Below are 12,583 nucleotides of genomic sequence, written 5' to 3' on the forward strand. Positions count from 1 at the left end.
CCTCTAGGTATACTCTTTGGTTGGTGGTTTAGTCCCTGGGAGCTCTCCAGTTGGTTGATATTGTTGTTCTTCTTATGGGGTTGCAATCCCCTTCAGCTTGTTCATTCCTTCCCCTAACTCTTTCATTGGGGTCCCCAGGCTCAGTCTAATGGTTGACTGTATCTGCATCTGTATTAGTCAGGTACTGGCAAATCCTCTTTTGGGGACAGCTATACCAGGCTCCTGTCAGCAAGCACTTCTTGGCATCAGCAATAGTGTTTGGAGTTTGGTATCTACAGACAGGATGGATCCCGAGGTGCAGCAATCTCTGGATGGCCTTTCCTTCAGTCTCTCCTCCATTTTTTGTCCATACATTTCCTTTAGACAGGAACACTTCCAGGTTAAAAATTCTGAGATGGGTGGATGGCCTCATCCCTTAACTGGGGGCTGTGCTTATCTACTGGAGGTGGTCTCTACAGATTTTATTTCCCCTTTGTTGGGTATTTTGGCTAATGTCATTGTCCTGGGAACCTCCCTAGCATTTGGGACTTTCTAGTGACTACCTCCAATTCCCCATCCTCCACTGCTACATATTTCTATTCAATTTCCTGACCATCTGTACTTCTCTCCTGCTCCTGTCTCTTCCCATACTTGATACTAACCCCCTTTTTTACCTCCCCCTTCTCTCTCCCTCTCATGTTCCTCGATCCCTGTACTTTCCATAATTATTACATTTCCTCTTCTAATTAGGATTGAAGCCTTGACACTTTAGTCTTCCTTCTTAAGCTTCATATGATCTGTGAGTTGTATCATGGTTATTCTGAGCTTTTGGGGCTAATATCTACTTCTCAGTGAATAAGTTCTTTTATGTCTGGATTACCTAATACAGAATGATATTTTTTAATTCCATCCATTTGCCTGTGAATTTCATGAAGTCATTGTTTTTGATAGCTGAATAGTACTCCATTGTGTAAATGTACCACATTTTCAGTATTCATTCTTCCGCTAAGGTACATCTGGGTTGTTTCTATCTTCTGGCTATTATAAATAAGGCTTCTATGATCATAGTGGAACATGTGTCCTTTTTATATGTTGGAGCATTTTTGTGTATATGCTCAGTAGTGGTATAGCTTTGTCTTTAGGTAGAACTATTTCCAATTTTCTGAGGAACCACCAGACTAATTTCTAAAGTGGTTTTACCAGCTTGAAATCCAACCAAACATCCCTATTAATCCATAGATAACCTTGAACACTGGATCCTACTTCCTTTGCCTCAGATGACGAACCTAAACAAACATGATCTTCTCTCATTATAATATCACCATTTGTGTGTGCTGCTGTTCTTTTTAGATTTTCCTGTATCTCACCAGAAAAAGAATTGTTATTGAAATGCCAAATCTTTTAAGTTCAGACTCCATTTTAGAGAACCTGACCTAAGTTTGAACTCAGATAAACTAACAGGCTGGTTCCTAGCATTAGTTTCCAAGTTGCCTCCCCCCTAAAAAACAATCTGAACCGAGCTCCATTCTCTAGGCTAATCCTCAACAAGACCAATATCTCCAGGTTTCACCCTCAACAAGACCACAGTCTCCAGGTTATTACCCCAACAAATCTGCCCCTCCCCAGTTTATGAGCCCAGTCCCTGCCTAATGACCACCAATGCAGAGAGGAGCAGAAATTAAGTTTATGATATGACTCCCAGCACCAGCCAATTATGTTAAAGGCCAGTTAGATTCTTGCATACAAACTCCCTGCTTGCTGCTTACTATAAAGCCTGTGTGATAGACACTTGGGTCTCTCCCCCTACCAAAACTATCCTGCGGGGACCTGAGCTAACTCAAATACAATAAAGACCCTGCTGTGAGTTACATCAGATTGGCTCCTGTCTGTCTGAAGTGGGAGGGGGGATCACTAACATTTCCCTGGCACAAGAGTTGTTAGTACTAATCTGGAGAGACAAATAAAGGTTCTGTGTGTCACCTTCTGCCACTATCATGCCTGGATATGGGCTGAGGTGGACTGGTTTCCTTTGAGGACATTGATTAACTAAATCTGAACAGATGGAAAGACAATAAAAATAGCCTCCATCACCAGAACGACTATTTTTAGACTCTTAATTTTCTTAAGGACCACTTGAGTCACAAGTGCCCTAAGCAACAACTGGTTTCCAGTACCGCAGTGTGTTGATTTGAATAAAATTGACCCCCATATGATCATAGGGAATGGTATTATTAAGAGGTACAGTCTTGGTGGAGGGAGTGTGTCACTGAGGTGGGCCATGAAGTTTCAGAAGCTCAAATCAGATTGTTCATGTTATCTGTCCCTCTAGATGAAAAATTAGCTACATCTCTCGCACTGTATCTACCTACATGCCAGCATGCTTCCTACCATGGACATAATGAACTAAACCACTGAACTGCAAGCTATCCTCGATTAAGGTTTTTGTGTTTTCCTTTTATAAGAGTTGCAGTGATCATGGTGTCCCTGCACAGAAATAGAAGCCCTAAGAAAGACAACTCGGGTATTGTTGTGCTATGCTGGTCCATGTTTTTTGGAGGACTGTGGCCTTTGGGAATCTGGGTTCTGAATGTAGTAGAACACACTAACCATCACTTAAAGTGTAAGGGTAAAAATTAAAACAGCTCAGCAGAGACCACAAACAACTTGGCAAAGACCGCAGGACAGCTTGCTGAGCTTACTGAGAGTAGCCATAATAAAAATATCAAGCCCCTCTAGGGACGAGGTGACCAGAAATGTAGAAACAACCAAAGACATATCTTGACCAGTCTAAACACACCCAAGTGAGTAATGGGCCACCTGGTGTTTATCCTAGAAGGTCTGAGGCTTCATGGTCAAAAATAGTGGGCCATCCAGCCTGTCAAAATGATTGCTTACGCAAAGTGCTGATGTTTGAAATATCCAATCATATGTAATCGCGCCAAAATTTCCCACTTTTTCCTTCCCCCTTGTGCCTCCCCCTATAAAAGTTCTAAACTTCCTGGGGTCTTCATCGAAATTCTCTCCCCTGCGTGGGATGAGTTTCGATCCAAGGGCCCTTGTTAGTAAACTGCCTTTTGCCATTGCATCAAGTCAGTCTCTCGTGTCTCCTTGGGTGCGCGCTAATTGGGACTTGAGTTGGGGTCCTCTTTCTGGGTCCTTACAAAAGGACTATATGAATATGGTAATGGGAGACAGTAGTACTGAGAATAACTTGTGCCATAGGAGCCTGGCTCAAGAGGTTTCAGAAAAGAATAATATTTATATGTGCCCTATCACTCCTGGTTATATTTTGTGAAAGAACATGGTGGCTTTCTCCCCTTGTGCAAGAATCCTGCCTGAGGCTAAATTGGGAAGTTGTGAATTAACAGCTTTTTCAGAGGACATTTCAAAACAACCTAGTATTGATTGTGTAGCTTGGCTACTAGTTGTCAGCCTTATACAGATCCATAAATAAAAGGAGAAAGCATACAAGGAAAACACAAAATTTAAAGTTTGAGGGGGAAAAGAGAACCAGGAAGAAATGTTAAAAGTCTATATGATAAGGGTAATAAAGGGAGAATTAACCTCAGGACAAGACCAGACCCAGGTAAGCATACAACTTCCTAAATGAACTGAGGAAAAGATTAAGCCAGGGTGTGATGGTGTATGCCTTTAATCCCAGCACATGATATACAGAAATAAGAGGATGTCTGAGTTCAAGGCCAGTCTCCTGTGCAGATTGAGTTCCAGAACACCTACCCTTAGGCAGTAAAGCAAACCAATGAAACTAAAAGCTGGTGAATATGTATTTGAATGAGGGGATAATTTGGATAATTTGGATACAGCTTTAGATTTAGCAATCTAATTTGCTACACTGATAAATTGCTAAAAGCAAACAATTTTAGATATAGCAATTCTGAGATCTTCTCAGCTTCAGACACAAGGTTCTGGCTTTAGAATCACAGATAAAATACAGGGATATATAATCTCACTCTGAGAGGACAAGTATGTGGCAAGGTTGTTCTTGAATGAAGATCTAGGGACTATAAGAGGCTGTGGAAGTGATGCTTAAATTGGCTTGGAGACCACACAATGTTAAAGATTTCAGAATCCTGCAGACAAAACTACTAACAAAGAGTGGAAAATAGCCAAAGATAGAAAAGTGTGTTGCAGTCAACAATGCTGAAATGTGTTAGAGACATCAAGAGCATTTCGACATCTGACATGGAGGTGCTGGATGCTAAAATACAAAACAACCCAAGCAGGCACAAGAGTCCAGCAAAATAGAATCTTTATTTGAATTAGGCAACAGCAACTGATCTGTCAAGGTCAACAGCAGAGACTGATGGTTTGTCTGTATCTGCAAACAATCATCTTAGTAACTGTTTATGCCGAAAAATCATAAATCCCTTAAGCATTTGTGACAAGATAGAGGTTCATCAACTAGAATCACCTGAAAATTCACAAAGCTCATAAGTATCTATGCCAAGGTATAGTTACCATATTTCATCAATAAAAATTTCTTGTCCTTATTTAGAACCAACATTGTGTCTTGAAAGACAAATAAAAAATGAGAAGTAAGTTGGTGTAGAGACCTGCACCTTTTAAGATAACTATTGCCATTTTGTACTCAGTCTCTATGTTGCTTATAAGGTTCTCAAACTCCACTTCACAGAATTATCCATGGCTGCCACTGAAAAAATTCTCCTAAAAGATCATAACACTATAGTTTTATTGTTTATGCTTTGTTATCTCAGTACTCTGAAACTCCTCTGTTCAGCACCTGGCCACCACCCTCTTACCTCACTCAGAACCAATCAGCTTAAAGGGAAGCTGATAATACTTTGTCTAGTTAATCAGAATGTAGTACTGCCTCCACTCTTACCTTCTGAGCTCATGAGCCGGGTTTGTCCTATAAAAAGACTCCCCCAAGGACAGACTGGTACATAATAAGGCTAATGAGTCAGTTTATGTCATCCTGATCCTACCAGTCTTGGCTTGTGTAGTGATTTCTGAACCCTAACAGTTGGTTAGTCATCTGGGAAGTACTTAACTTTCTCAGAGTCTGAGGACATGAATTTAATTTCACCTTATGATCAAAATGGAGTCTAAAAACACAATGTCTGTACTTAATAGAAGGCTCATTTGTTTGATCCCAGCAACTACAATTGGAGGTTGTCCAGCTGCTTTTCAATCTTGCTTTGATCTAGTGTTTCCTCATTATACTCCCTTCACTCTCTTTGAAATGGTAAAGTATATCCCTTCTTGTTGTATATGTTGTAAAAAGAACCAAACTACTATTTTGAGTAAAACAAACATTTGCAAAGGTATCAAACAAAATTTAGTGCCTAATACCTCCCTAGGTAATGGACATTGTGCTTGGCAAGTTGAGACATGAATGTTGGGCAAGGTGTCCTGACACAGCTGAGTAAACCAACCAATGAGAACAGGATAAGTGTACCCACAAAATTTCCTAGGAAATTCCACTATCCCTGAACCTAATTGATGGAAAAATGTAACTGTAATTTGGCACAGATGTTTGTAGTTTTTCAGGATTAAAAGTTCAGTTACATTCTGCCTGAGGCACAAGGTGTTACAGTTCTATGATTACATAATTAGTTTATGATTGATCAGTATTGCTTGATTACAATAAATTTCTGTTTTCATATTGACTTGGTGTTTGGATTATGTTTTGTCTAATCTAACCCTATAAGAGTATGCTTCAAGTATGTGATCAGCTTCTCAATTGGATTTCACACCTCATGACACTTAAGAGATTTCATGAATCTCAGAGAATCTTTGAACTTTGGGATTTTAACATTGTTGAGTCTCTGGTAGACTAGGGACTATTGAAGTTGAATTGAATGCAGTTCAATTGGAGGGCAAGGAAAGGTATGTTACAGTTCTAATAAAAGTGGCTACATAGGCTCACTGTGAATGACACTATTAGGAGCCTTGTTGGAAGAAGTGTATCACTGGGGTTGGCTTTGAGATTTCAGAAACCCATTCCATGTTAATGGATTAATCTCCCTTCCTACACCCAGCCAATCAAGTTGTACAACTCTCAACTACCATTTCAGCACTATGTCTGCCTGCATTCCATCAGCCTTCTTGCCATGAACATAATAGACTAAACCTCAGAACTGTAAGCCAGCCCCAATTAAATATTTAATATTGTAAAAGTTGCTATGGTCATGGTGTCTCTTCACAGCAATAGAAACTCTATGAGGATGAAGGATCAGATTTCTGAATCTCCAACAAGATCATTCCAATTTGGTTCCTGATGATCCATGCCAATGCTGACATCAAATGACACACAAATGTGCCATCATTATGTGACAGAATATAAGGGATGTGGTGGAGCTAGGAGACATTTATCACCTACTTTATGAATGGAAATGGGGTTTTTAGGGATGAATGGTAGTTGGTGGGGAGGAGGGAAGAATTGAAGTTATTAGTAACACAGTGCAATATATATATATATATGTAAAATTGCCAAAATTGCCAAAATTGCAAAATATATACATGTGTAAAATTGCCAAAGAATAAATTTGAGAAAACTTATTGTATTAGTCAAGATTTCTCTGAGAACTGATATGGGATTTAGTAGACTGGCACAAGCCATAGTTCAACCATGGCTGTCTCACAGTGGGGAGGTCCAGCATCCACAAGGGTGATGTCTCAGCAACTCAAATTTGGTCCTGAAGACCTGAACAGTTTTTGCAGAGCAGCTGGATTCTGGTCTGGATTGGAATCTTGAAAGAGCTGGATTTAATACTGAGGGTAGCAACAGAATAAATGAACTTGCCAGCTAAAGCAAGCAGAAGACAATGCTTCCTTTCTTCAGTGTCATTTCGTCAGGGTTGCCCCAATAAGGTATGGCCCAAATTTTGACTGTCTTTCAGCTTATGAAAACTTTTTATGGGAGTATTATGTAACCAGGATTTTAGAATAGATTCTAGATATAATCAAGATGACAACCAAGACTAATTGTCACAGTTATTTAAAGCAAAAAAAGGGAGGAAAAAAAGAAACAAGAAAGAAGAAAAAGAAAATAAAGAAAAACAAGAGAAAACAACACACACACACACACACACACACACTGAAAAAAAATTATACTTCATATAAACACATTCAACATGAGATCTTTTATTTATTGATTTTAAATTCCATGTTCTTAGATTATTATTATTTTATATATTTTGTTATCTGAATCATAGAATTTAACTGAGCCAAAGACAAATGCAGTGTTCTCTCTAGTATGTTCACAATACACCTGCATGTTTAAATATATGTGTTTAAGGTGGAATGCAGTGGTAGTAGTGGTCAAGTAGCAAGAAATTATCTATTAGGACTGAGTGGCAGGGAAGATGGCTGAAGGGAAAGGGACAGTAAAACACAAATGGAAGTGGAATGTTACTGTGGGAGTTACTATGGAATTAAGTGAAAGGAGGGAAATACGTAACAGAGAAGGATTGAGGAAATAGTCAACCAAATCAAAGCATTCATAGAAAGATCATAGGTAAGTCTAATTTATAAGTTAACTAAAATATGATGGTAAACACTGCTCCAGGAAGTCATATGTTTATGAAACAAACTCCCATTACAACATGCAATATAACTTTCTGTGATTGGTGGCTCAGGAGCCCTTAGATGACCTTGAATTTATTATATACACCAGTGGTATTCAACCTTCCTAATTCTGTTACCCTTAGATACAGTTAATGATGTTTTGTTCACCATTAGTTATAAAATTGTGTTCATTGCTGCTTCATAACTGTAATTCTGATAGTGTTGTTAATTGGATTATAAATATCTGTGTAGTATATGTGTTTTCTGATGCCTTTTTTCTTCTTTTTTCCCCACTGTCAGCATTCTTCTATAGAATAATCTAAAGATGACTGTGTAGGTTCTTTTAAATCCTGTTGTGTGGTCCCTGCAGGCATCAAAAGTTTAAGCCTACCTACATAGGAACCTATGATGTTTACAAAGAAAATGAGCTCTATTAGCTGGTAAACAGAGCTCATGGCAAAAGCCTAAGGAGGAAGGATTTCTAATAGTGTAAGGATAAATTCTTTTGGTTGAGGCAGCAAAGTAGATGATCATGGGGATGATGTTTTTAAGTGATGCTTATGAAAAGGTCACTTGAACCACAAAGGGTTGCAAACCACAGAGTGAGAACCACTGGGTTATATTTAAGTTAGAGTTTCTCAAAGAGTATTCCTCAAGCGAAATTGTCTCCTATTCTAAGTTGATAATGTGTTTATGGTCATATGAGGGATAGTTATATCATGTTAGGCTTAATTATGAACTGGTTAAATTTATAATGCTTTTGCTATTGTAGTTTATTATGTTATAGTTTAAGCAACTTTAGGCTAAATTGTGAGTTGGTTATTGTTTTCGTTTGGAAATTAATCATTAAACAGGAAATATGATTGTGTCTCCTGTTGACAAATGGGAGAATTGTAATGGCTAGTGTTGTTTTTCAACTTGATTATATCTGGAGGAATCACTCATGGCCAAGGAAAAGAAGAAAACAAAGAATAACAGAAGAAGAGAAAGAGAATGAAGAGAAGGAAGCAGAAGCAGAAGCAAGAGCAGGAGCAGGAGCAGGAGGAGAAGGAAAAGGGAAAGGGGAAGGGGAAGAGAGAAGAGGAGAAGGAGAAGAAGAAGAAAAAAGAAGAAGGAGGAGGAGAAGGAGAAGGAGAAGAAGGAAGAGAAGGAGGAAAAGGAGGAGAAGGAGAAAGAGAAGAAGAAGAAGGAGAAGAAGGAGAAGAAGGAGAAGGAGAAGAAGAAGAAATATCCTAGAAACCTAGCTACAAAGGTAAAGAATTTCTGCCGTGAAAACTAGGGAAAATCAATGAAAGATTCTGCTCTTACAAAGATCCTACATACTTTAATTAACTCTCAGGAATAATCCTGGGGATCACTTCAAAAGTCTGTATTGCTTCCAATTGTAAGGAGGAGGAGGAAGAGGAGGAGGAGGAGGAGGAGGAAGAGGAGGAAAAGGAGAAGGAGAAGGAGAAGGAGAAGGAGAAGGAGAAGGAGAAGGAGAAGGAGAAGAAGGAGAAGAAGGAGAAGAAGGAGAAGAAGGAGAAGAAGGAAGAAATATCCTAGAAATCTAGCTACAAAGGTAAAGAATTTCTGCAGTGAAAACTAGGGAGAATCAGTGAAAGATTCTGCTCTTACAAAGATCTTACATACTTTAACTCTCAGGAATAATCCTGGGGATCACTTCAAAAGTCTGTATTTTTTCCAATTGTGAGGAGGAGGAGGAGGAGGAGGAGGAAGAGGAGGAAGAGGAGGAGGAGAAGGAGGAGAAGGAGGAGAAGGAGGAGAAGGAGGAGAAGGAGGAGAAGGAGGAGAAGGAGGAGAAGGAGGAGAAGGAGAAAGAGAAGAAGAAGGAGAAGGAGAAGAAGAAGAAGAAGTAGAAGAAATATCCTAGAAACCGAGTTACAAAGGTAAAGAATTTCTGCAGTGAAAACTAGGGAGAATCAATGAAAGATTCTGCTCTTATAAAAGATCCTACATACTTTAATTAACTCTCAGGAATAATCCTGGGAATCACTTCAAAAGTCTGTATTTTTTTCCAATTGTGAGGTATTGTCTTTTCATGAACTGTTCCGCAGAATGCAACCAGTGTATTTTCGAGATAAGAAAGGTACACTATCTCATTAACAACATGTAAATTGAAAGTTTCTGGACAGTCCTTACTTTTGTATTCAGTTATGACCACAGAATTACAAGCACACAGGAAACAGTCGTATTTCAGGATATCAACGATTTGTACAATTAAACTATATATTAACAATGTATTTGTGGGACTGGAGAAATGGCTCAGCAGTTAAGAACACTAAGTGCTCTTTCAAAGGTCCTGAGTTCAATTTCTAGCAACCACTTGGTGGCTGAAAACCATCTGTAATGAAATCCAGTTCTCTTTTCTGGTGTATCTGAAGAGAGCAACAGTGTACTCATATAAATAAAAAAAAATACATCTTTTTTTAAAAAAGCAAAAAATATGTTTGTATACACGACTCTGGTATCAAGCATAAGCTCATGTTTATTGTTCATTAAGTCATCTCTAGAAATTTTTTGTGACATATGCAAATTGCAAAAATAAAACAAAATCAAATAAATATAAAAAATTATTTTACGCATAGTTCCTTGTACTGTGTGTGTTTACCTTGTTATCTCCAGTTCATCCCTCATTATGCTACTTTGCTCTTTATGAGTATATCTGTCTCCTCAAAAGAAACACCCAAATGAATTTAGCAAGACAATGCTTTATAGGATCACACCTAAGTAATGGACACAGTTAGAAAACTAATCAATTGATTTCAGCTTTGATACAGCCATAAACAGAAAAGTAACATAATGAATGATGAACAGGAGATAACAAGCTGAACACACACACACACACAGAGAGAGAGAGAGAGAGAGAGAGAGAGAGAGAGAGAGAGAGAGAGAGAGAGAAACACACACACAATTTCCAAGGAACTATGAGTAAAATAGATTCTATTAAAGCAGTTTATTTCTGTTGCAATTCACATTGTTTGAAATGTAACATTTATATTTTTTTTTTACTTTTTATTTTTACCTATTCTTTTATTTTGTTTATTTCTCATGTATTAGTAAATCTAAGCTTTCCAAAAAAAAATACTCTTAAAGAAAATCATGACCTCAGTTCCCTATGTACCTTGGCATTTTCATCTTGAGTAATGTTTTCCTTTTAAAACTGGCATGTAAACTGATGATCTATAACTGTAAAATACTTTTAATGTAAAGTCAAACATTCACTGTCTAAAGAAATCTCATTAACTAGACACCAGTGAACCCACAGAAATTGTATGGAAAAGTAATCTTTTCTGCCTCAAGCATGACTATTGTAACAATGTGCCACATGTAATTGATAGTTTGTTCTGTTTATGAAAACACAGAATAAAGCACTGTAATGGTACGTAGTTCCAGAAGATATAGAAGAAACTATTAGGACTATAATAGAAGAAAGCATTTGTTGGAAGGAACTTGGGAGACAGTCTTATCTTGGTGTTCTGTTGCTATGAAGACATACCATGAACATGGCAAGTCTTATAAGGAAGCATTTAATTGTGGATGGATTACATTCAGAGGTTTTGTTCCATTATTGTCATGGTGGAAATCATTGAGACATGCAGGCAGACAAGGTGCTGGAGAGGTAGCTGAGAATTCTACCTCAGGATCCTTAGGCAACAGGAAGTAGTGGGGAGACCTGAGATCAGCTTCTGAAACCTCAAAGTTAAACCCTAGTGACACATTTCCTCCAACAAGTCCCACAACAACAACAAGGCCACAGCTTCCAATAGTGCCACTCCCTATGACAGTATAGGGCCCATTTTCATTCAAATGACCACAGGCCCCATACATAAAATGCATTTTTAAATTTTTCCATGAGTTTGGAACCCCAGCACACATGGAAAAGTTGGAGTACAGAGGGATGTCAGAGACCACAGCATTTGAGACTCAGAGACCGTCTGATTAAATATCCCTGAGTTCACTTGAAAGCAAGTCTATTCAATTAGAGAGCTCCAGGCTCAGTTAGAGAATTTATCTCAAAAAATCCACTGAGAAAAAGTGAGTACTCAATAAGACACACAACTCACTGTCAGTTTTCCCAGCTCAGACTTCAGTGTTTTCAGTTCCCTCTGTGTAAGAACCTGTCTGCCTCTAGGAATCAAGGATATGTTAAGAAGAGTCTCCTCAGTTTGTCTAACATTAACTTAAGTCACACTGGGAACAAACTTGTAATTGTCTTCTCTATCACTTTAGGAAAAAAAGCATTGAGAAGACTTATGGCTCATTGATTATGACATATTGCTACAGTAGGTGAAATAATAGTTGTAGGTCTGAGGGGAGGGAGGGGAGGGGAGGGGAGGGGAGGTCACAATTCATAGGCCTGTATCCCAGGCATTTGCTTCCTGACTACAACTGACAAACTGTTCATGTAATGATAGCACTGAGATCAGCATCCTAGTAAATAAAAAGTTCAGTGAGTGTAATCGATTGCCACTGCCAGAGTCCTGTGTCTGACTAATAGCAACACTGAATCATCACATCAGAAAATGAATGTAAGTTTATATATATATTCAGAAATAAGTGATATTCTGTTAACATAATACATACTTTTATAATACATAAATGTTAATGTATTACTCATTTTTTCTACTGTTTAATACATGGTCTTTGACTATGACAACTGTTTGAATTAAGATTATTGTCTCTATTCCTAACTAGTTATGTGAGGCACTTGTGCCTTTTCTGTTATTGAGAGATTTTGGCCTTTTTGCAAATATTCCATCACACTTCAGACTCCTGTTGTATTATAATGTCTGAAATGTTTCAACATTTACTCAAATTTCTCAGTAACTATTCATATTTCAATTAGTCAATAAAATAATCATTTACAAGTGCATAAATTTTATTGTAGCAAAATCATTAACACACTGATTAGCAATAAGATCATGTAAAACTAGAAGATGTATTCAACTGCATTACTTGAATAATCCATAACTAGTAGGTTTGAAGAGTGGTGACTCACTGCGCTCTCTCTCTCTCTCTCTCTCTCTCTCTCTCTCTCTCTCTCTCTCTC

The 12,583-nt window shown here is 38.1% G+C and overlaps 1 protein-coding gene across 1 annotated transcript in view; it reads left to right on the top strand.

Moving 5' to 3' along the window:
• The first annotated feature begins 9,588 nt into the window (after positions 1-9,588).
• Positions 9,589-12,583, top strand: part of LOC114630081 (vomeronasal type-1 receptor 4-like) — a 4,251-nt gene continuing 1,256 nt past the window's right edge. The window contains exon 1 of the mRNA XM_028778156.1: positions 9,589-9,619. Coding sequence (XP_028633989.1) covers positions 9,589-9,619 — 31 coding nt within the window. The remainder of the gene's footprint in view (positions 9,620-12,583) is intronic.

This window comes from Grammomys surdaster, unplaced genomic scaffold (assembly GCF_004785775.1).
Source record: "Grammomys surdaster isolate TR1022 unplaced genomic scaffold, NIH_TR_1.0 327, whole genome shotgun sequence".
Taxonomy (NCBI): domain Eukaryota; kingdom Metazoa; phylum Chordata; class Mammalia; order Rodentia; family Muridae; genus Grammomys; species Grammomys surdaster.